Genomic DNA, 24,936 nt, shown 5'->3' on the forward strand with positions numbered 1-24,936 from the left:
CTGGGGTGAAGCTATCGACAAGCATGGAGTATCGTTGGCTGTCAGCCTCGATATCTCCATGGCTTTCGACAGGGTCTGGCACAGAAGTCTTCTCTCCAAGCTACCGGCATATGGTCTGCCTGCTCAGCTATGGACCTGGATTGCCAGCTTCCTACACAAGCGTAGCCTTCGTGTTTTAGTAGATGGTTGCGCTTCACAATTCTATGTAGTGAATGCTGGGGTCCCCCAGGGATCTGTGCTATCTCCCACACTCTTTCTTTTGCATATCAATGATATGCTCTCTCTTGGGAACATACATTGCTATGCAGATGATAGTACAGTGCATGGTGGATACCACGGACGCGCAGTGGCTGGGCGGGCGGAAACTGAGGAGAGGCGGGAGAATCTTGTCATTGAACTCGATAGGACGTTAGAGCTCATCGCCAAATGGGGTTCTGATAATCTTGTTGAGTTTAATGCCAAGAAAACACAGGTATGCGCTCTCACAGCGAAAAAGTCACCATTTTATCCTCATCCCTCCCTCTGTGGCACACCGCTGATGATACAAAGCAAAATCGCCATGCTGGGGATGGACGTTCGCTGCGACCTTAGTCCAAGGGATAACATCGAGGCTATTATAAAAACAGCTTCGTGGAATCTCGGAGTTCTGAACAAGGTGCGGCGTTTTTTCACGCCACAACAACTGTGCCTGTTGTACAAGACACAGGTACGGTCTTGCGTTGAATATTGCTCGCACCTTTGGGATGGCTCCGCTAAGTACCTACTGGAGGCCTTGGACTGGTTGCAGCGACTTGCAGTACGCATTATTGGCGACATAAAGGTCACAAACACCCTTGAACCTTTACAATTGCGTCGCGAGATAGCAGCACTGAGCGCTTTCTATCGACTGTATCACGGCGAGTGCTCTGAGTTTAATTATTCTCTCTAATTCCTGCTTCCCCCTTCCTTCTTAAGTCCACGCGAGCTGGTTCTCGATGTCACCGCCTAACTGTGACATCAATTCCATCGCTCACAAAGAAATTTGGCAACTCCTTTCTTGGTCGCACTACCAAAAAATGGAATTCCTTACCAGCTCACGTGTTCCCCTCCTCTTACAACCCGGGTTCCTTCAAACGAGGCGTGAAGAGGCATCTTGCGGGCCGGCAAGGCGGGTCGGCTAGTACAGAACATTCTTCCCGACTGTACCGGCCGTCGTCGCGTTTGGACTCTACTACCACTTACCATCAGGTGGAGTAGTCATTTGCCATCCCGGGGCATATAAAAAAAATCTATATAGAGAATCTTGGAGCATATAACAATTAAAGAAAAAAAAATGTGACAATGAGACCTTCATCTACGCCGCATTCACGAACACAGGTACGGTCTTGCGTTGAATATTGCTCGCACCTTTGAGATGGCTCCGCTAAGTACCTACAGGAGGCCTTGGACCGGTTGCAGCGACGTGCAATACGCATTATTGGCGACGTAAAGGTCACAAACACCCTTGAACCTTTACAATTGCGTCTCGAGATAGCAGCACTGAGCGCTTTCTATCGTCTGTGCACGGCGAGTGCTACAGTCGACTTATTTTTAATTTTTATTTTAGCTAATTGTACAGGGGTACAGTCATGACTCAACCGAAGCCGACATATAATAGACGTGATTTTGAATATAATTCTTTACTATTTTTGGTCTATTAATTCACTGTATACATATGTGTCATACAATACTGTCTCAATTTTAGATAAGTATCCAAAATGACCGACATAGAACCTACACTTACACCGACTTCCGGCGAATAGACAATTTAATATTACTTTTTACACCTAGACATTACACTACTTTTTACAGTTTAGAGACATATAAATATGTTATCCATATTTCTGTATTTTAATTACAACCAATAGTTGTTTACCAAATTTTATCAATACCTATCTGGCAGCACTGTAAGTGACAGTTTGACGTTTGATGTCTCCAAAATCCGAAAAGCCGTTTTTTGTTAATAGATATTGTTCCGAGTTTGATTTAGACTATCGTTAATGTTTGCGGTTATAGAAATACCAAATAACATTAGAATTTTTGTAACACTGTAAGTGTCTGGGCGCCATCATTGCATACTCACCTACGCGAATATTCGTATAGTTGGGACTCTCGTAATAAATAATTCAGCATAAAAATATAATTCATACAAATAAAACTACTATTACTTAATTATGAATTTATAGTGTATTTAACATATAAAAAAATAAAAGTAAGTATATAAATACTTTCATTTTTATAGATATAATGAAAATAAAATTTTTAAAATATAACAAAAAATATATATCTAAGTACATCTTAGTTTTAAAAAGATGCTTTTGGAGTGCGACACATGACCTATAGTGACTAACTTTATGGGATACATCAAATTAATGCATGCATACTTCCGAAATATTTTTTTTATTATATTAGGCCTTATTTACAGCCTTACTTATAAATGTTTATTTAAATATTCCTATATAATTTGTTAATACCATTACCCACAATGGCTAAATGGTCTTAATTATAGTATATTGATTCTGAGCAAATTGAAATTACACTTGCGACTGACATCAATACTAAGGAAACAAAATAAAGCTACATTAAATATCTAATGTTCAAATACACTAGGCTGAAATTTATTTATACACAAGTTTATTTGTGTATAAATAAATAAATAGGTTGGGAAGTGTTAACTTTTTTATTCTATTTTTTATAGTTAGTTTAAAAACATTCCTTATTGTATGAATTTCCTAAATCGTGAAATCTAATATAAATATGTCATTATGTAATTGCAGATTACAATTATGGACACTGAGGATAAACATAAAATAAATCACACAGAAGAAATTGATTTAAACATTGATGCTAAAGATTCAAATACATCACTAACTGCTGCACAGCGAGCACGCGCAGAACGAAATAGACAAAAAGCACGCGCATTAAGAGAGGCACGATTAGTGCAACGTCCAAAGTAAGCAAATCTAATCAAAAAATGTTGTAACTTATTAAAGTAAATTTAAGAGGATGAAGAGAATAAGCTGAAGCAGAATAAAATATTGTAAAACTGAAATAATCAAAAAAGTTAATGCTATTTCATTCTGACAGGAACCAGTCTCTCTTCACAAAAGACACTTGTATCTAGAAACGTTTTACAATCATCCAGTGTGTTTTAGCACCGAAGGATGTCAAAGAATTGAAAGAAATGCAATTCGAGCACTGGACTCTGGTGGCGGGTTCCTGCTGGAGGAGGAGCCTGCGCCTGATGCAACGCCGTGCCTGCGCCCCGCTCCCGTTGTACACCGCTCGGAGCAGCCGCATTGTCTTGTCTGCGAACTGCCCTTCCCACAATCCTACCTATTCGACACTTTCGACTATAGCGTCTGTGACGCGTGCAGGTTTCTACTTCTTTCATAATGCTGTCAATTGATACAGTTATACTCAAAAACATATAAAATTATTTTCAACCTTTTTTTACTTTATTCCAGAACTTTTAATGGACATATTTATCATTAAATATCTATGTTTGACATGCTGTTTATATCAATCTTATTGTAGGATTACTAAAAATAAAGTTGTTTGTAAACAGTATTTTACTTTAATTGCAGGGTTAAATAATGTAAAAAAAAGTTATATAAAATAATTCAGTCTTACTCCTTTACCACAACTTATAATTCCACTTGGCAACATGGTTAATTTTTTTGTCTCTCAGAGACTTTTCTTATATACTACGGTTTGACCTTAAAAGTATAGCTCACTGCAGAACTCGCTTAAGAATCAAAATAAATTGTAATAAAACTTAGAATAGGACAGTGTTATTGTAGTTTTGGTAAATGTGTTATTCTGACTTTAATCAACATTGTGCAGAGGAATTTGTAGATTAATTAATTTAAAACTTGGTAGGGACGACGAGGACGCACACAGCCTCATCACTCGCACAGAAGCGAAGAGCGAATATCTCCTGAAGGACTGCGACCTCGACTCCCGACCGCCAGCCCTGCGCTGCGTGAGGCGGCGCAACCCGCACCGATCACGCTTCGCCGAGATGCGCCTATACCTGCGCGCGCAAGTGGAGGAGCGCGCACTACTAGTGTGGGGCTCGGCCGAGGAGCTGCAGCGCGAGCTGGAGGAGCGCCGCGCGCGCCGCGACAAGGCCGCCGACACGGCCGCGCGCCGTCGCCTGCGCGCGCTGCGCATGGACGTGCGCTCCAGCCTGTACGACCGCACGCGCGCGCACCACGAGCACGCCTTCGGGCCCGAGATCTACGACGCGGACGCGGACGTCTACCGCCGATCTTGCGACTGCGGTCACGTTGAAACTTACGAGAAAATGTGACTACATAATGATCAAAGCCGTTTAATTAAATAACGTGTATATTTTAATTTAATACCGTACACGTGTGCAGATGGAGAGCGCTCGACGATGCGGTCGAGACGCTGTTGCTGCTCGATCGTATCGTCTTTAGACGCCTCGACCTCAACACGATGTTAATACATACAATAAATTCGACGGAAAAACCAAATGCATATTGTAAGAAATACAGTACTTTTGCTATTCTTAACATAAAAAAGATGATATTAAATCTAAATAAAAAAAAAAGTTGTTGATCACCACCATGACACCAACATTATTATTCCAAAGAACAATGTGGAATGATTTCTTATCTAATACAATTCAATGATTGATTGTTTGCATTTAATACAGATGTAGATATGGCAGTAATGAACCAACAGATAAATACATCAAGTTATAACAGTTACACTTTCTTATTCTTCTTTCGCTAACTGTCGGTGTCATGATGAAAAATAATTTATTTCACATTTAAAGTGCCTTCAGGTCTTCTGGTAACTCATTTTTGGGATGCTTGTTTTCAAAATGTTGTTTGTATGTTTTGGGATCTGGCATTTGAGCCTGAAATAAATAATGGTATATTAGTGGTGTTTAACATTTTATCCTGCTGCTTGTTATTATATTTTTTATCAAATTTACATAATTAAATTAAGTTACTAACTACTAAAAAATAATCCATTGTAATACTCAAGTTTCTGAAAACTTTTTATATTACTATTGTAAATTTTGATCTACAAGGAAATGACAGCTTCTTTACTCTGTATTATTGTGTTGTAATCATGTTAAGTCTTATGATTTATCGTAATAATTAAATATTGATTACCTTACCTTGCAAATGGCACAGACATGAACAAGAGCTTTTTGAGCAGCCTTCTTCTGATCTGTTGCACTGTGGCCTTGTTGTTTTTTTAATTTGGATAATTTCTCAGCAGCCTTAGCTTGAGATTGAATTTTCTGCTGTCCTCGAGCCATCCTGTAAGCATGTAAAATATTCTGCATATTTAGTGAGGCACTAAAATAAATTCTTTAATATGGTTTTTGTAGGATTGAAATTTAGACAATCCATGTAAAAGTAAAATTTATAACTTTATCAAATATTGATGGCTCTTCTAAAAACAGCTAAATAGTTCTTCTATATTGTAACATTTCAATATACAACCAGTGCACTTGCTTATTGACTCAACAGTTTACCAGCAATTTTGAAAAGTTTGTCTGAAAAGTACCACCAAAAGAAAGTTGGTGTTACTGTTCCACACAGTTGAAAACCATATACACTGTTCCACAAAAAAAAAGCTGGATTATCATGTTACAGACCCAATAAGGTTTTGCTTGTTTGCAGGCTAATATTATGATGTCAATTTTTAGGAAAATCTTTGTTATTGTCTGTATAGTGAGAAGTTAATAAATATTTGCAAGATTGTTTTGATATCAGCTGCGAAGACTGCCACAGGACCAAACACAAACCAGGTGTGCCATATTCACATCATTGAGAAGTTAATTTTGTTAACAACAAACTGCAGCCTTTAATCTACTCACCAACTTTAATAATATAAGATAATATAAGGGCCCTATTGTGGTTTAGTGTCTAGTGATTTATCAGAAATTCTGTAGTGACTATAACACATTTTCCAATTTTTTTGTTTGGTGTAGTAAATTAAATGTATTTTATCTTTTGACTATTTAACACTAAGTACAAAACAATCATACAAAAGCAGTGTATGTACAAAACCAGTGTACTATTTCTAACAATGCTCTTCACATTATCATATAATACATAATCAGCATAATATACTTATCCTGTATCTAAATAACATACAATATCTTTAACCGTCCATAACAGCCTGTGAGTGTCCCACTGCTGGGCTAAAGGCCTCTTCTCCCTTATTGAGGAGACAATATAATTTTATGTAATTTTTTGTTGTGACAGATACGGGATAATTATTAATCAGCATTGTTTCTATTCTCACTCTTCAATCATGAATTTTAGTTACTTTTATTTGCATAAGATCAATTAAGTTATTTGTATATATATCTTATTTTGATGAATACATTCTTTTTATTACTAAATCATTAAACAACATGTAATAACTTTGAAATAATAATTTATGATTATCCTATACATTTTGATAATGATAACAATATTTGTAAAAGTTAATACAAAATAATTAAAAAAAATACTTATATTAGAATCGGATAAGGTACAAACTTAAATAAGATATCGATAATTATCAAACCATTTTAATTAATAAAAAAAATATTCGATAAGTATATTAAGATAGCATTTTACATACCTTCTTGGCGATTACGATTAATCGATCTTATGGAGATTTCAAGAATGATGGAATTCTTGAAAGTCGAAAGGTACGACCAATATAAATAGGACAATTTTGACAATCTACACGACAAGTAAGTGTATATTTTAATTTTTTCCGGCAGCTAGAGCTTATTTATAAGACGTTAGTATTATGGTGTGAAAACTATTTCTAATTTTGCCAGATGTTTAAAAAAATTAATACATATCTTGACAGAATTAAGGCGACAGGTTGATAAGGTTATAGTATAGAATACACATACACCTAAATGATACAGATGTAATTCAAAATACAGATAAAAATTAAAAATAAATTAATAATATAGATAAAAAAAATATTTTTTTTATTATTAACTTTTTACGTTTACTTTGAATTAAAGTATTTTAATATTATTTTTTTACTAAAATTATTCAACAAAACAAAGATGTTAGTTACTTTTTTTGTTGTCTTATTTCTGTCGACAAACTCGATGTAAATAAATAATCGGAAAGGTACAATAAGTAGACCGTAGACAGTAGTTCGTCAATGTTGCTTATAATGTTGCCATAGGAACTGCATTCCCTGTTTTGGGAGATAAATATTTTTCAAGGTTTAATTAAAACAAAATGAGGTTATTAAATTTTACTTTTTAATATCATTTTAAGACGCTGCCAGCACTTGCATGATAAAAATTTATAGGTATTTTTCAGGATTTTAATGCGATATAAGGTTCCGTCATGCTATGGCATAAATAAACATCACTGAGACACTATACTTAGAGACAAAACCGTCGTACTTACGCGTGCAAACACACGCTGACAATTTTCTGCTTGCTATCGCTTTGAAATAATACGACAATGCACCATTGTATCACCTTCGATATGATATTAGGATCGTTTCTCTGTCTTTTCACTGGATTAGAATCGTTTTCTAACATAAAAATTGAACAATAAACATAATGAACGTACCAACTGTCAAGTTTGTTTCGCTACTTGAGTAGCCGACCTTAATAAAACTGGTTACGCAATAAGGGACAAAAGATTTGATAATTCTATCTTTGTCTAAGCCATTCAAATTTTCATTCTCTTTCTTATGTAAATTAGAAGGAAATCGTCATTGCATCTATTAGTTTTTCTGTCTACGGTACAATACAATGCCTGTGTAGAAAGACATTAATGTCTAATTTAAAGTTGTTAATTATTTATACCAAGTATTAAAGAAACAATTTATTCAATATAGAATGATTTACACTAAAGACCAAGTAGTAGGCCCGGAGGGCTCGATTTCTGGTCACTGAATGAAAAATAAAAATCGTTTGATTTAATTGTTATCATCGTTAATATTATTAGGTCTTTGACTAACGTATGGAAATGTGTAAAATGTACCCGCATAAATACAAAAGCTATTTTACACTACTTGAATGTATTTTTAATTTGTATTTGAAATAACCTCTAGAACAGTGTACAATAAAAAATTAGGGGTTCTTAAACGATATTTAGGGAAATTTGAAGTTTGTCCTTGGGAGAATATTCTGTAAGGAGTTAGCATCACTGCTATTAGGTACTCCAATCCAATGGAAATGTTAAATTGTCACTTGTCAATAGACAGATTAAGTGAATCTTTGACAATTAAATTTATTCATAGATACTTCATGCTCGTAATTGTAGTCGATACTTGTTAGTTTATCTATAACACATTCAAGCACGCTATGAAGTGAATCGACTATAAACTATTATATAGTTAATTTGAACAATTATTTAAATTATTTGATATCTTTTCCTATGACTCGATGAAATCATTACTTATCCGTGCCATCTGCCGTAATGGGCAGCGATCTTTAGACCGTTTACTTAGTTCAAAAACTAGTAATGTATCTGAAAAAGAAACTCCATTGCGCCGCCTTTTACAAGATGCTAGTGCATTTGCTGAAGTCGGTGCTTCTGCACCCGCTGAAGGAGAGTTGGAGTGGGCCACCCAGCCTTACACAATAAATTCTAAGGATGAAAAAACTTCATACATTGATCCAAAAGAAACGACCGTACTATTGTTTCCAGGACAAGGGTCGCAGTATGTAGGAATGGGTCGACGCTTACTGGAGGTTCCAGCTGCTAAGGACTTATATGAACTTGCTTCTAGCATTGTTGGGTATGATTATTATGTATATATTAATATTAGCCTGGTAAAAAGTATATAAAAGATATACTCTTTTTAATAAAAAAAGTAAACTTGTTCCATAAGTACTGAGATGAAAGCATGTTAACATAACAATGTTATTCTGAGCAGCATTTATCAAGCATATACTATCTAGAAAACAATATGAGCTAACATAAATATAATTAATAATTGTAAATTGATTTTTTAATACCAATAACTATTTTTTTTTTTTTATTCCATTTCTTTGTAATTTTTTCACAATAAAAAAGAAATAATTGAAAAATCCTATATAATTACTAGATACTTGTATATAACTTTGTATGTGTAAAACTATAATAGCATATTGATTGTTGGTTTGTGCACACACTTGTGCACTTATGTCCTGCCAGTTAGCAAAGTCAGGAGGACATCATCATCGCTTACACAATTTCCCGAGGTCTAAACAAATCACTATTGTCGCAGCTGGGATGTGGGGCGCGTGTGTCACGAAGGCCCCGAGGGCGAGCTGCAGCGGCGCTGCCAGACGGCCGTCATGGTAACGTCGCTGGGCGCGTTGGAGCTGGCGCGCGAGACGCGGCCCGGCGCGGTTGAGCGCGTCCGTGCCGTAGCCGGCTTCTCGCTGGGCGAGATCTCGGCGCTCGTGTTCGCGGGCGCGCTGCCATTCGAGCAGGCGCTGCGCCTGGTAGAGCTGCGCGCGGCGGCCATGGAAGCGGCGGCGCGAGAGCGCAGCGGTGGCATGCTGACGGTGTGGCTGACGCCGGACGCCACGCTGGCGCGCCTGCTAGCCGCCGCCCGCCAGCACGCAGTCTCGCCCGACCTACCCGACCCCGTCTGCCAGATCGCCAACTACCTCTTTCCGGGGTGCAAAGTTCTCGCCGGAGACGAGACGGTAAGGTTTTACGTGAAAATAGGTTATTTTGTAAATGAATGAAAATACATGGTTGTCGTTCGCTTAATGAGTGAGCGATGAACTAAATTTATTTTTAAAATAACTATTATTACCAGTTCTAAGACAAAGTCGTTAGTGTTAAAGTTCGGCTAATGTTAAATAATTGAATTTATGGCATTAAAGCCTTGAATACCCTCGCCTGAACTTTGGCCGTGAACTTGAGTAGCGATTCGCTTGTGGTCAATGCAGATACTTTTCCCCTCACACACATTGAAGAGATTAGATGTTCTCGCATTCATATTAAGCAAGAATGTTTTATTTTTACTGTAAATATTAATACTTATACTGACTAATTTTATTTTATAAAATTATATTTTATACTATCATAAAATTGTAATCCTATGTGGCCTTACTGTAGTAATGAGTAATAACTGTACAACCATTTCTGTAATACTGTTGATTACAAGTAAAAATAAATAAATAATTAATGAGTTACATTTAGGTCGATATTCGCCCAAAACTAATTTCTTTTGATGCGTCATAATAATAATGAACAATCGACAATGTTCTAATCGGTTCGAAGATTTTAACGATAATAAAATCGACATAGCCTCATTCGACTCATTTCAGTAAATCAATCGTTGTCGCAGTCAATCGTACGGTTTAAAAAACATTAAAAATTGCGTCCGCAGGCGCTGCGGTTCGTGGAGGCGGAAGGGCGCGCGTTCGGCGTGCGGCGCAGCGCGCGCGTGCGCGTGGCCGGCGCCTTCCACACGGCGCTCATGGCGCGCGCCGAGCTGGCCGTGCGCGACGCGCTGCGCCTGTGCGACGTGAGCGCGCCGCGCGTGCGCGTGGTGTCGTGCGTGGACGCGCGCGCGTGCACCGACGCGGCGGCCGTGAGCCGGCGCGTGGCGCGGCTCACGGCGGCGCCCGTGCGCTGGGAGCAGACGCTGCACGCGCTGTACGCGCGCCCGCGCGACGCCGCGCAGCCGCTCACGCTGGCGCTGGGCCCGGGCGGCGCGTTGCGCTCCACGCTCAAGCTGGTCAACGCGCGCGCCTGGGACTGCTCGCTGCAGGTCGACGTTTGACCTTAAGTTTCTCGTGTAAATATTAGTTAGTTCTATAGAGAAGTATTAAAGTGCGTTTACGAGTAGAGGCCATTTTATTATATGTCCGCTTCCCGATGTTCCCGTTCCGTTCAAAGACATGTGGTGTTGGTTTTATATTACGGTAAGATTCATGGATGATGATGTTTCTATTGACTAGAGATGATCGGCTGAATGTATTTATGTATTTTTTTTAACTATTGGATCGATCTCAACACGGAAGATATTATCCGCGGATCCTATCACGAGCGCAGCCGAAAGAGAATGACCAGTATTGAAAAATGAAACGACGAATCAGTATCTAAAAATATACTTATATATTTATATCGAAAATAATTTAACATCTATCCGTCGTCGTGCTGCGATCAGACGTTGTGTGGTGTGCGCGAGGGCTGTCCGCCGGCCGCCGCCACGGCCTGGCCCAGCGCGGTCAAGCGCTGGCCGTGGCGCAGCGCCCGCGGGGCAAGCGCGCCCGCCAGCGAACCCATCCGCTCCGTCGCCTCCTCCGCCCACGACTCAGCCAGCCCCATCTGTGTAGCGCAAGCGCACAGTCAGGCAGTCTCGCGGCGCACGCGTCAGCCGCTGCAAGTCGCACGCTCGGTGCGCCACACTCACCTCGTGCTGCGCCGACGGCAGTTGCAGACGCTGCGCGCGCGAGGCCCGCGAGAGCACTGCTGCCGTGGTGTAGGCGTCGATGGCGCCGGCGGCCAGGCGGTTGAGCACGAGCTGCTCGTCGAGCACGCCACGCCCGTATTTGCGCAATGTGGCCTCGACGCAGGCCCCGTACTCCAACACGCAGCGCGCAAGCTCACGGGCCGCGCCGCGGAGCTCGGGCGCCACGAGTGGGTCCAGGTCGGCGCCGCGTGCGAGCCCCACGGCGCGAGTGGCGCGCTTGCCCGCCTCGCTGAAGATGAGCCCGAGGTGAGCCGTCGGGTTCTTGAACGCGCGCATCAACTCCTGCAGGTGTGAGCCGGCGAACTGTATACCTGCGGATTTTTAGTTCCGGTTCTCAGTTAATAGTCGCGGGACGCGAGCTGACTCGAAAAGATACATACATAAGCGGCTGTCATCGAAAGCGAAAACGTTATATAATATATTTTTGATATAATAATTAGTCCATTTTTATAATTATAATTCCACTTTGAATGGCTGAAACGACACCTGTGAGCGCCACGAAGAGACGCAGGATGTCATTGGTGCCCTCGAAGATGCGGAAGATGCGAAGGTCGCGCAGCACGCGCTCGAGTCCCGTCGCCTTCATATAGCCCATGCCACCCAGGATCTGGATAGACTCGTCCACAACCGTCCACGCCGAGTCCGACGCGAACACCTTCGAGATCGCCGCCTACGCAGACACTTGCGTCATGAGCTGACCAACACAGCCGAGCGGCTCTCGCGACGCGCGACTTACCTCGAGGTGATAGTCCTGGCAGCCGGAATCCATGTTGCCGCTCACCATGTAAGCCAGCGACTCAGTGACGTACTGCAGCATGGCCATACGCGCCAGCTTCTCCTGCACGGCTCCGAACTCACTCAGGCGCTTGCCGAACTGTACGCGCGTGGCGGCATGCTCGGCCGCTTGGCGCAGGGCGGAGCGCTGTGTGCCAGCCAGCGCCGCCGCCATGCCAAAGCGCCCGTTGTTCAGTATATTCATCGCCACCTTGAAGCCGTTGCCGATACCGCCGAGCACGTTGGCCACGGGAACCTTCACGTCCTCGAAGTACACCTCGGTGGTGTTGGAGCAGCGGATACCCATCTTGTTCTCGGGAGGGCCTGACGATACGCCGCCGAACGAGCGCTCTACGATAAACGCCGTCACCTAAAACATGAACGAATGGCATTTCACTGTTTCTAGTAATTCGATCTAGTTCAGTTTGGCTGTGAGAGAGAGATGTTTATACCGACCTTATCGACAGTCTTTCCGTCCTTCTCGATGGGGGTTTGAGCAAAAACTGTCATAATTTCTGCGATACCGCCGTTACTGATCCATATCTTTGAGCCGTTAAGGATGAAATGTTTGCCGTCAGGGGACAACACCGCTCGCGTTCTGTAAGAAATCGTTGCTTTTCAATTAAATAGTTCCGAGCCGCGTACTCGTGGATTCAGTCGCAATAGACTTATTACTTGATCGATCCGGCATCTGACCCCGAAGAAGGCTCGGTCAGACAAAAAGCGGCGTATTCACCGCCCGTGACGCGCGGCAGGTAGTGCGCCTTCTGCTGCGGGTCGCCGAACAGCAGCACGCCCTTGAAGCCGATGGACTGGTGGGCGCCTAGTGTGATACCCACACCAAGGTCATGCGCACCCACAACCTCCACGAGGCGCGCATACTGCGTGTTTGAGAGGCCTAGACCACCCAGATCCGTCGGTACCTGCAGCCCGAAAGCACCCAGCTCCCATAGGCCGGCCAGCGTACCATCCTCAATTTGAGCGTCCGCGTCGTTCCTGGCCGGATCATTGACCTGACAAGAGTTTCCACTAGTCTTGTAACTCGATTGAAATGCTATGCACTAGTTATATTGATATTATTTTTTTAAAGCTATAACTTCTCAATACCTAAATATTTTAACTAAACAAAGTCTGTTATAAATAAGAGAGATCCTTTTTTTTCTACATTGATATAAATAGCAGATTTTAGAGTAGAAAGAATACTACAATAGGGAAAGAGATGAGACAGAAAAGAAAATTCATGATGTTACACATATTCATAATTATTATATAAAGTCAAGTGTGTACTATGTTTCCAAATTTCATAAATTTATTAAGATCAGTCTAGAGTCTAAGACATAGTCAAGAATAGGAAAAAGTAGCAAATAGTGCTTACAAGATATCATGAACGCACCACACACACACACATGGTTTTCCTTTATTTGATTGTTCAATAATGTGAAAAAAAGTTAGTGTATATCATTAAAATACCTCTTGAAAGAATTTTTCGACGGGAGGTACGAGCTCAGTGAGCATTTGTCGCTGGTCATCAGAGAGTGGTTCGGGAAAAGGAAAGACCTGCGAAGGCTCAAATTGTCCACGAAACAGGTTGAGAGTGAAGGAAGTGCTTTGACGCGCACTGCGAGGTGCCTCTGCCGCCGCAGCGGTCGCTTTGCCACGGCTGTAAAAAATGTCATAGCAGTTCATCACATAAAACTTATACACACAGTAGAAGATAAAGAGTGGCTGAAATATTTGTGCAAATACAAAAAAAAGATTCTGTATCATATTAGTCTCTCGAGTAAACTATGACATAAGTTACACATAATATTTATATATATATATATATATATATATATCTGCTAATAATAATATATATATATATATATATATATATATATATATATGTATATATATATATATATATGTATATATATATATATATATATATATATATATGTATATATATATATATATATATATATATATTACAAGCTTTAGCAGAGGTCACATTTGAGATAAAGTAAATTGATTGTGAAAAAAAAACTAATATCCTTGCCCCAAAGTATTACTTTATAAAATAAATTTTGACATAATTATATGATTTTTGTTTTATGAAGGACTAATTTAAAAATAATAACTAATTTATAATAAAATAAATAAACAATAAAAAATAATTATTAAAAGGATTGTTTTCAATTTATTTAGTTCCTAAAAGTGTTAATAATTATTTTATATTAATATTTAAAACAATGAAATAAAGTTGTTTTAATTACATTTAAATCAGTTCTATACATTATAAGTTTATCACTTTATATAGACTAATGGCCCTAATAAAAACAAATTAATAAGAAAAAAACTCAGGTTAATTAAATATTTATATTGTTATGAAAGTAAAATTAAGATGATGTTTGGAATTTATTTTAAATAGATGCTGGTTTAATTCTTAATTAAGGTCGAAAATGAGTGACATAATGATTCTATTTTTAAAACATTCTAATAAGTTGATATTGAGATGCCCTAGATAGTTGTTTGGGCAAAAGTACAAAGTCCAAGGTGGTGAAGGAGAGTAGAACACATTAATGTGAAATGGATTTGTGGACTTTGCACTCACCTATGAACCGCTATTAGCCTGTTGCTGCTGCCGATGCAACGACTGGCACATGCTACCAGTTTTGTTCCCTTCATCTTTACAATTTACAATAAGTAGGTCATCAAGTGAAAATAATAAAAAAAAACTATTATTTATCACGATAACTGATTTAACATGGTAAATTTGATCAACCTTTCAATGTGTCTGTATTTCACTATAAAATTAAATTACAAAATCTTAATGATACTGTTAATACTTAGAAAACCAATCGTCAATTAAGATACCAAATAGCACCATAACGACGACTCAAATTTGCACTACTGTCATTCTGACAGTAGCATCTAACAAGTGTTTAACAAACTGAGTAGTTAGGTAGGTAGGCACCTATTAAAGGATAAGACGCGTAGACAGAGAAACAAATAGACCAAGGGGCCGTGAAACCGCGATTGAAACAAAGATAGTTTGTTAATGTGTGCGTATAATGTTGCCATAGTAACTGCATTCCCTGTTTTGGGAGATAAATAATTTTCAGGATTTCATTAAAACAAAATACGTTTATTAAATTTTACTTTTTAAAATTTATTATACTTTTTTTAATTAAAATATTTTTTTGTTTTCCATCTACACCCAAAAATTGTTGTATTGTTTGTTTTTGTTTCCGTTATCAATAGTACTTCAGCATCTTTATATGGTACTGGATTAGCATTCTCCTCAGAAGTTGAAATCTAAAATACTCAATTAAATTATTACTAAAGAATGGTTGCCACGTAGATTTCTATGTTAACTTCTTGACTTGGAATATAATAATATTATAAATTCATGAAGAATGTTTAATAATATTGTCGTTAGGAAGTTATAAAAAGGAGAACGAATAAATAAAAATAACATATATACATATAACGAAGCACTTTAGGTTATTATTGGACATATTTATTTGTTTGCATTGTATACGAGTCGATATTTTCAATCAATCATTAAATCAGGACATTTTTTTTAGCTGACGCTGGCATCATTTACATGACAAATAATTTTAGATTATGAATGATAAAAACTGAAAAAACCTATTATTTAGGATTTTAATGCAAGATAAGGTTCCGTCATGCTATGGCGTAAATAAATATCACTGAAAAACTATATTTAGGGACAAAACTGTCGTACTTACGCGTGAAAACACACGTCGGCAATTTTCTTCTTGCTATCGCTTTAACATGAAATAATACGACAATGGACTATTGTATAAGGATTTTCTCTCTAACTTTTTACTGTATTAGAATCGTTTTTTTAACATAAAAATAAGCAAAAATTTAACAATAAACACAATGAACGCACGAACTGTCAAGCTTGTTTCGCTACTTGAGTAGCCGACCTTAATAACACTGGTTACACGTAATGGACAAAGGATTTGATAATTATATCTCTGTCTAAACCATTTGTAACATAATTTTCGTTCTCCTTCTTGTGTAAGTGAGAAGGAAATCGTCATTGCGTCTATTAGTTTCTCTGTCTACGGGTGAAACCACTACGTTTGACACTTGACAGTGACACTTGACAGCCTGACAGTGACACTTGACAGCCTGACAGTGACACTTGACACAGTTGGCTCATTGCCAATATCGAATGGTCGCCTTGGGATCGTGCAGTAGGTAGTTGGTCAGTGTGCAAGTTTTTTAATTACTTAAATATTTTGAATTACATACAAATTGCAAATAACGTCAATGCCATAGAATAAGTGAAAAAACTTGCACTAAGGACAGTGACAAAAAAGGAGTGATTCTCATTGGATATCAACCCTATATATATCAACTCCCTATAAATATCAACTCTATATATATAAATGCTAATCTAGGAGAGGCCTATCACAAAATTACGCCATGTGCTTTCTTTTAAAAAATATATTTGTGCTTATTTTTCTCATTGCTCAAAAGAAAAAAAGTGGACATGGCCATTTTTCGAATTGGAGCATCCAATTTCCTATTAAACAAAAGTAAAATAGTAAATTTAAATTATTATTAATTACAAATTAAATAAATACTTATAGTTACTTTTTGGCAATAACATAATTATTTTTAAGAGAAAGAATTTTTGGGATCCGTTGTTTGAATTAGCTTCTGTTCTATTAAGGCTATGTATTTATTACTGCATCTCATTAATCTTAAATTCTAAATGAAATATATGTTACGTAGATGATTGAAGGTGGAACTATTAAGAGGTTAAAGTAGATGCATTTATTAAAAATGTGATTAATTAAAAAAAATCAGGACTTCGAATTGAATTACGCATTAGCTCGGCAAAGAACTTGTAGAATAATATTGCATCTAGAGTAGAATTAGTGCAATAACATTTATATAACATATTGTAACGACCGTTTTATTGTCCAGTGATTTTTCACAGAGAATATGAATTGTGATTCTACAGGGAAATTAAGCTACCCTTGTACCTTTCCTTGCGGTCACCTATTTATTTAAGTCTGTCCGACTGACTGAAAACCAACGCACAATCTTAAATATTTATAACACATAGTTTCGTTGTTTAATATACCTAGTGGAAAGCTTTGTTTTTACCCGTTATTTTAATATTCTTCAGCAATCGTCAACTGCAACCAAATTTTTTTTAGTTTGTGTGCCACAAACATATTTTTTAAATACAAATTCAGTCATTCTCAAATTTCAACTAATGTCAATGTCGAATTGAATTTGAAGTTGATTATGATTTGTGAATTGTTATGAACGATTTTAATTTCAGTTTTAGTTTTAACTTTTACCATTAGTGTAGTGTTCACTGTACAAGTTCAGCCTATCGTCAAATATTAATTGCCGTCGATATGTTAATTTGTTTTGGCTTATATATTTATTTATGATCTTTCTAATTTTTTTTTAATAAGTATATCAAAATGTTGGGATTATTTTTGTATATTTTCGAAGTGAAAAAAGAATTATTAGTATGCTTTTCGTTATCATTGTTGTACATAACCTATTATCTCGTGGAAGTCGTCAAGGTAATATCAATCAACATTGTTATAAGACTGAGTGAGAGATACCTATTTGAACATTATTATATTTTCATTACAGAAACCAACGTTGATTTGTCGAAAAGGAGAATTTCGACAATTTTTGGAAGATAATGTTCCATTACTGAGTGAGCCCTACTGGCCGACACCTTGGTGTGTCGAGTCTCGATTACAAACGGTTGTGGGCTCAGTTTTGCGATCCCATTTACTTCCACATATACCTTATCGGAGGTATGTAGACTATCCAGATTTATATCATAATTATAGTTTCATAAATTAATATAATTTAATCTCTTGAAAAGTCTTTTATAAAATCTCAGAGCATAATATAAGTAAGTTAGCATTTGCTCTTCTGGGAACAAATAAAACTACTTTGCATCTAGCTGGTAACATAATATTTGGTGATTGGGTCAGCTATTATCTAATTATTTATAAAATTATTTGTCAGAACATTTTAATAATAGATTCTAGATTTTAAAATGAGATTGTATTGAGTGAGTAATATAATTGATTTTATATCAATATGATAAAACCACTCAATATACAAGTGAATTTTACAATTGTGTGTGAATGGCCAAATTCAATACTATTGACGATGACGAGCCGATTGGCATGGTTGGTAGATACTTGCCTTTTCACGCCGAAGGTTGTGGGTTCGATTCCCAACCAGAACAGACATTTGTGTACATGAACATGTCTGTTTGTCCTGAGTCTGGGTGTAATTATCTATATAAGTATGTATTTACAAAAGAAAAGTAGTATATGTAGTATATCAGTTGTCTGGTTTCCATAGCACAAGCTTTGTACAAGCTTAATTTGGGATCAGATGGCCGTGTGTGAAAAATGTTCCAGGATATTATAATATTATTATTATTGCATGTAATAAAAATGCTCACAGAAGTGTTGAAGCTGATGTGGGTTAAAACCTTAAGCAGATATTTAAAAAATCTTTTTCTTTTTACTCAAAATAGATAAACAGACTGGCAAATAATCCACTTGGTAGTAAATGGTGACCAAAGCCCGTGGACATTTGACACTAAGAAATGTTGACCTTCCGTTACAGCACTTATTACAAAACTACAGTTTGGTTGGGGTAAAAATAAAATACAATATGGTACTTGGGAGTGCCAAAAAGAACATCTCAACATGATTCCTATTTGAACATTGAAAAAATAGTACCACATTAAAAAGGTTTAAATTACCAAACTATTAAATTATAAGAATAATTAAATATTAAATCTGTGTAACCACAATTGTTTTATACATGTTTGTATGTTTTCATAGAGAAGATAGTAGACAGGTCTTTGTAAGTCATTGCTAAGTGATGCTGTAATACATCAAAATCTTTTTTCGCCTGATAATTAATAATATTGTAATGTCATTGACAATGTCAATCTATTTCTATACCATTCAACTAATAGCTATAAAAATTGGATTATATATGTCACTGTAAAATTGTAAATACCGTTAGATTATAATCTATCTCGCGAGATTGTAAACTGTCAAAAGATTGTGAACCGTAACATATTACTTACAATTTAACGCATTATTTTCCGATAGATTATAATCTATCGAAGTGAAACTCTTAAATTGTCAACTGTCCGAAAGCTGTCTCTGATTGGTCGGTCTTACAGTAGGCCATTCTGTGTCCCTATGGACATATAATAAATATGTCCAAGATGTTTCTTAATTCATTATTAACGAAGAGAAATTTTTTTACAATCTAACGGTATTTATAATTTTACAGTGACATATACACAAGTAGCACGTCTGCCGGCTTCCACTAGTATTCTACAATATAAAAATTTACGTTCTATAATAACATAGACTTACGATTAGTCACAAATGGTTACGATTAATCATAAATAATATTCATTATACAAATAGGGAAATACTCCGTTTGTCGGATGGTGGGCAGGTAGCTCTCGACTGGGCCGAAATCGAAGAGGCCACTGAAGGTGGCAGTCCCCGGCCGGTGATGCTCGTGCTGCCCGGGCTCACGGGCGGCTCGCAGGCCGACTACGTGCGCTGCCTCGTGGCCGCCGCTCGCCAGCTCGGTGCGCACTGTGTTGTGTTCAACAATCGCGGCCTCGGGGGCCTACCCCTTACGGTGAGTGTCCACCACTGACCAACCCGCTTGTCGGCGACTGTCCGTCGCTCATCAACCCGTAACCGTCCACAGACCCCGCGGCTGTACTGCGCCGTGTCGCACGCCGACCTGGCCGAGGTGGTGGAGGCAGTGAGCGCGCGCGGGGCGCCGCTGCTGGCGGTGGGCGTGTCGCTGGGCGGGCTCATCCTCGGGCACTACCTCACGGAGCACGCAGATCGCGCAGCCGTCGTCTTACGCGCGGCCTTCGTCGTCTCCTCGCCTTTGGACGTTATCAAAGGTAGTCCATCCATCCAAGTAGAGCAGATTATCGACGAGACTGTTGCACATCATTTTTATTCGTAGATCTCTATCGTATTATATGTTCCATCCAGGCGCGGAGTGTATCGAGCGTCCCCCGCTGAATACGTTGCTGTCGTGGCACATGGCGCGCAACCTGCGCAACACTGTGCGCGCGCATGCGCCGCTGCGCCGCGGGCCGTGGGACTGGGCCGCGCTGGAGCGCTGCCGCTCCGTGCGCCAGTTCGACCAGGCCTTCACCACCAAGCACTTCGGCTTCCCTTCTGTGGACGACTACTATCGCGCCGCCACCCTGCGCGACAAGCTGTCGCGCGTGCGCGTACCGTTGCTGTGCTTGTGTGCCGCCGACGACCCATTCCAGCCGCTGGACGTGCTGCCGCTGGCGGAGGCGGAGCGTAGCACGTGTGTGGCGTTGGCGGTGACGGCTCGGGGGGGGCACATCGGGTTCCTGGAGGGCTGGTGGCCGGCGCCGCCCGCCCGCGCGCCGCACGCGCAGTACATCGCGCGCCTGTGCCGGCAGTACTTCGCCGCTATGCTGGCGCGGCCGGCGCCCGAGGATCGCTAGTGAAGTGGCGACTTTACAGATATTGCCGTCTCTAGATAATTTTTAAATATTTCTTTAACTGAAGTTTATCAGAATGATTGGATTAGTTCAATATTGTAAACTTTTTCGCAGCCATAGGTTCATTACTTGTGTTTAAATTATACAACCAAGTTTCTGTTGACAATAATACGCTGTAAAGCACGAGCACTGAACGGCATTTAAAATAAAGTATTATATTATTTTGTTGCACAGAGTTATATAAAGTAAAATATATAAATAAATATACATACATATATTATACGGTGGCAACTGGCGCAGATAGCCAGTACCTGTTGTGATATTGTGAATAAGTAACAAGTAAAAACCTCTGAATAGCATTCTAGGCGTCGACAAGCAATTATGATTAGATTAAGTCAAGACATTATTTTATTTGAGTCCCGAGTGTAATTGTAGGTTGAAAATTTATTTACAGTTTTTACAGTTGAGCTTCTCACCCCAAGTATAAATGATTAAATGTAAGTGTTGTGTAAATTGAGACTGAAATTATCTTACACGCCTAGACCTGTATGTGATACAGCTAAAATGGGACGTAAATTATCAAAATGTCGTCGCAAGTTCCAAGTTATGATTGTCATTACGTTTGTATAATACATTTTTACACATCGCTTTATCGACATTCCCATTTTATTTATGCATCGAATACGTTAAAAAAATGTCATATTTCGATGTGTCAACTCGAGAGAGAGATGAGTGAAAATATCAATACTATTTATGGCATGAATATTTATTATATGTACAATATTTTCGTCCAAAGAGATAATAATTAACAAATCTGTGATGTTAGAGCACAACGCACGGCCTGCGCTTTATATAGTCCGTCGGCGGAGCGCGCACTAGGATAGGTGTTACCGTCGTTACATTAAATATTTATACGTCGTTATCGCGCTCGACCGCACATATCTGAGTTTTTATCGTTTATATTGAATAAATATGCATCAAACCGAAGCATGAAGTTTCATTTCAAACGGGGCGGGTCAAGGACATTCAAAGCGTGGGTAGGTCGGTGCCCAATGCTCGGCAGAAAGCGGCCACGAGACTCTCCGCCCGCCGGAGTCGTTCCGCATGCGCTAGTCCGCGCGCCTCCGCTCCGGTCTCCCCCAGAGCGCCCAACGCCTCGGCGAACGCCTCCGCGCGCTCCACAGCCGCCTCGTCGATTTCCTCCTCTTCTTCGGCGAAAACTCCCTCGTACTCCTCATCCGACGACGTCACGTCCGTCGAAGCGAGGACGGGCGCGAGGCGCGCAGGTCGATCGAGGCGCTCGAGCCCGCGCCACGCGTGTGCGTGGAGTACCGCCCGCACCCTCTCCGCGCCATAGGTCTCCGGGAAGGGCGCCTCGGCGTCGTCCGCATCGGAGTCCGAGGCATCTGTGGCACTCTCGCGCAGCGGCACGAGCTCGTAGCTGCGGCGGCGCGCCCAGTCAACAAGTGCAGGCGAGGCGCGCGCGCCGGCCGTCACGAGGAGGCGAATGTGCGCGCTCTCGGCGCCGGCCGTGCCGGCGCGCTTTCTGCGTTCTTCAGCTATTTGAGAAGCATTTTCGGTGTCCTGTGTTTTCATATTTTTCTGTATTTAATTAAAATCTCCTATTTCAATTGACATCAAAATTTTATGGTAACTAACTTATAATTATTTTTAATCTATATTTATAAGATTGAACTAATTTAAAAATTACTATATAAACAAGTTAACCAAGATAACATTATTTCACAATTTGATATATTAAAGTGATACTATTAAAGTGTAGAAAGAAGATTGACCAACAACCATTTACTAGTTACATCATTGGTATATCAAATTACATACATAGGTACCTCATCGTCTGTAATGTAGATTATGTGAGCCTCAATTCGTTCAGCTAGAGTTGGAGGTGGAGACTCATTGTCATCTATTGAATACATCTCTACATCTACTCGGTAGTATTTATTAATAATTGACCAAACTCTGCTTTTTGTCACTTTTACATCATTTTCTATTATCTTATCATCAACGAGTTCTGAAAATGTAACATATATTGAAGTTAAATCAACAAAAGAACAACTAGTCTAAGTAAAATAATTGTAAAGAACAAAATAAATTATTTTACCTGACAATAATACAGATGCAGTAGGTACATCAAATGCACTTATCAGAATTATAGGTAAGGAAGGATTTCGCGTAATATTAGCCCCGGTCTCCATAGCAGTTCTTCAAAAGTATATGTATTGTAGTTTAATAATTAATTGTTGTCTCTTAGGTATGTATTTCAATTTTCAAATACATTAGTATTGGCTAATCAGCTTAAAAACATTTGTGATTAAGTCGTTTTGATTTATACTATTTTGTTTGAAAATTATTATATTTTTTATTTTCCGAAGGTAAAAATTTCAATCATTTTGTGCTTTTAGTCATAATCATTTTAATATCAACTTTACTTCCTATTATTTGTCAATAAATGACTTTGACAACGTCAGTCTTGACGAACTGAAATCTGAACTTCTGACTTTGTTTTATTGTATTTTGATTTCATAGACAATTTTTTTTTGTATTTTCTGTTATGGCTTGCAACGAAGTAACCCTAGCTTGAGCGCAGTATATTAACAATTACTATTAAATACTGCCAATATTACGATTAAATGTAGCAGATTGATTGATTCTACATTTTAAGTTTTAGTTTATGTAAACCCAAGTACAACTACTGCAACGTTTTAAATGCATTAATAATAATCTGATATAATAGGGTTTCATTGAGATAGGTATCTTATTGATTTTTTTGTATCACTTAAGATACCCTATCCTATACATTTGCTTAAATGAAGATTACTTAGGTATAATAATAATAATAATAATAATCTTTATTTGAAAATATAAGCTACGATAAACTACGATATATATATACCCATATATATATCGTAGTTCGATTCATATATGTCGTTACGATGTTTGTCGGTAGGTGGCACTAGTATAACGTTGTACTGTTTCTAAAATTCTCAATTAGAATAATTATAAGACGTTTTATTCACAATCAACGCACCAACTGTCAAGTTTGTTTCGCTACTTGAGTAGCCGACCTTGATAAAACTGGTTACGCAATAAGGAACAAAATATTTGATAATTCTATTTGTCTAAACCATTTTTAACGTAACTCGTATTTTTAACGTAACGTTCTCTTTCTCTACGGTTTTGCGATAGCGGCCATTTCGTTTTTTACCCGCAGCATTCAAATACAGAATTCTCAAGGGTGCAGCCATCGAAATAATGTTTCTACAAAGTCAAACAAAGACATTGACAATATTTTTACATTTTCACCGTCAAGGAGAAAATGGATGTATAATAGATGCCATAGACCGAAACTTAAATAAATTTATATTAGTTTCTCTACTTACTATAGGTAGGTTTAACGCCCATAGAGATTAGCATTGTAAGAAATGTTAACCATCGCTTACATCATCAAAACGCCACCAACCTTGGGAACTAAGATGTTATGTCCCCTGTGCCTGTAATTACACTGGCTCACACACCCTTCAAACCAGAACACAACAATACCAAGATACAAATCGTATATACATAAGATTGGTACTAAATCTAATATCAAGATATCGGAGCGTACAGTATTTATATATTCGGATATCCAATGATATCGGTCCTGTATAATCTGTATACTGTATTGTTAATTGTTAAACGAGTACGCTCGAACGCAAATACTATTGTTGATAAAATATCGATATATCGAATATAATACGAGTATTTTTACAATCTCTCACTGAAAAATATTGGTACACATAATTAAACAGTCATTACTAAGAATGATATATTTATTTAAAGGCTCTAAAGTGTTCGCCAGAGATCTGTCTTTTGGGCAGTCAACTGATGAGGCTGAAAACTGAAGATGGTAGAATAGTCACGTCAAAATCTGAGCTGCTGGAAGAGGTTGAGAAATTCTACGGTTAGCTGCACACGACAACACAATCTTTTCTAAAAAGTTAATTTGTGGACAAAAAAACCTGAATGTCGTATTTGTTGCGACATTTATAGCTAAAAGGGCTCTACAGGCATTTAATAGATATGTTGGAATTTAGATCTAAAAAGATACGAGCAATAACTTTCGAGACAGTTAAAAAAGTATATATGAAGAA

The 24,936-nt window shown here is 38.6% G+C and overlaps 6 protein-coding genes across 8 annotated transcripts; 3 read left to right on the plus strand and 3 right to left on the minus strand.

The window, feature by feature from the left end:
* Window positions 1-1,957: 1,957 nt before the first annotated feature.
* LOC126771445 (DNA repair protein complementing XP-A cells homolog) lies at window positions 1,958-4,615 on the plus strand. 2 transcript variants are annotated; one of them, XM_050491328.1, is made up of 4 exons: window positions 1,958-2,230; window positions 2,796-2,971; window positions 3,174-3,395; window positions 3,901-4,615. In XM_050491328.1, the coding sequence occupies exons 2-4, from the start codon at window positions 2,805-2,807 to the stop codon at window positions 4,331-4,333; spliced, it is 822 nt and encodes a 273-aa protein (XP_050347285.1). In that variant the 5' UTR covers window positions 1,958-2,230; window positions 2,796-2,804; the 3' UTR covers window positions 4,334-4,615. The 2 variants fall into 2 exon arrangements, with proteins under 2 accessions (XP_050347285.1, XP_050347293.1); XM_050491336.1 differs by having other exon boundaries at window positions 1,958-2,068.
* Window positions 4,354-6,903, minus strand: LOC126771552 (zinc finger protein 706-like). The gene is made up of 3 exons (XM_050491466.1): window positions 6,640-6,903; window positions 5,177-5,321; window positions 4,354-4,909 (listed from the first exon to the last, which is right to left on the minus strand). Exons 2-3 carry the CDS (start codon window positions 5,318-5,320, stop codon window positions 4,820-4,822), a joined length of 234 nt encoding a protein of 77 aa, XP_050347423.1. The 5' UTR covers window position 5,321; window positions 6,640-6,903; the 3' UTR covers window positions 4,354-4,819.
* Window positions 6,904-8,257: 1,354 nt separating this feature from the next.
* Window positions 8,258-10,835, plus strand: LOC126771315 (probable malonyl-CoA-acyl carrier protein transacylase, mitochondrial). Its single transcript, XM_050491156.1, has 3 exons — window positions 8,258-8,784; window positions 9,256-9,682; window positions 10,375-10,835. Exons 1-3 carry the CDS (start codon window positions 8,429-8,431, stop codon window positions 10,768-10,770), a joined length of 1,179 nt encoding a protein of 392 aa, XP_050347113.1. The 5' UTR covers window positions 8,258-8,428; the 3' UTR covers window positions 10,771-10,835.
* Window positions 10,836-11,082: 247 nt separating this feature from the next.
* Window positions 11,083-15,162, minus strand: LOC126771213 (very long-chain specific acyl-CoA dehydrogenase, mitochondrial). The gene is made up of 8 exons (XM_050490971.1): window positions 14,831-15,162; window positions 13,708-13,897; window positions 12,913-13,250; window positions 12,694-12,835; window positions 12,200-12,607; window positions 11,950-12,133; window positions 11,404-11,774; window positions 11,083-11,318 (listed from the first exon to the last, which is right to left on the minus strand). The coding sequence occupies exons 1-8, from the start codon at window positions 14,902-14,904 to the stop codon at window positions 11,154-11,156; spliced, it is 1,872 nt and encodes a 623-aa protein (XP_050346928.1). The 5' UTR covers window positions 14,905-15,162; the 3' UTR covers window positions 11,083-11,153.
* A 2,352-nt stretch (window positions 15,163-17,514) lies between these two features.
* On the plus strand, window positions 17,515-21,772 carry LOC126771288 (phospholipase ABHD3). Its single transcript, XM_050491099.1, has 5 exons — window positions 17,515-17,804; window positions 17,878-18,047; window positions 19,704-19,926; window positions 19,999-20,203; window positions 20,298-21,772. The coding sequence occupies exons 1-5, from the start codon at window positions 17,700-17,702 to the stop codon at window positions 20,786-20,788; spliced, it is 1,194 nt and encodes a 397-aa protein (XP_050347056.1). The 5' UTR covers window positions 17,515-17,699; the 3' UTR covers window positions 20,789-21,772.
* Window positions 21,531-23,236, minus strand: LOC126771433 (uncharacterized). Of its 2 annotated transcripts, none has more exons than XM_050491314.1 (3): window positions 22,908-23,236; window positions 22,636-22,817; window positions 21,531-22,369 (listed from the first exon to the last, which is right to left on the minus strand). In XM_050491314.1, exons 1-3 carry the CDS (start codon window positions 22,999-23,001, stop codon window positions 21,812-21,814), a joined length of 834 nt encoding a protein of 277 aa, XP_050347271.1. In that variant the 5' UTR covers window positions 23,002-23,236; the 3' UTR covers window positions 21,531-21,811. The 2 variants fall into 2 exon arrangements, with proteins under 2 accessions (XP_050347271.1, XP_050347261.1); XM_050491304.1 differs by having other exon boundaries at window positions 21,531-22,387.
* Window positions 23,237-24,936: the final 1,700 nt, after the last annotated feature.

Source organism: Nymphalis io, chromosome 1 (genome assembly GCF_905147045.1).
Source record: "Nymphalis io chromosome 1, ilAglIoxx1.1, whole genome shotgun sequence".
NCBI lineage: Eukaryota > Metazoa > Arthropoda > Insecta > Lepidoptera > Nymphalidae > Nymphalis > Nymphalis io.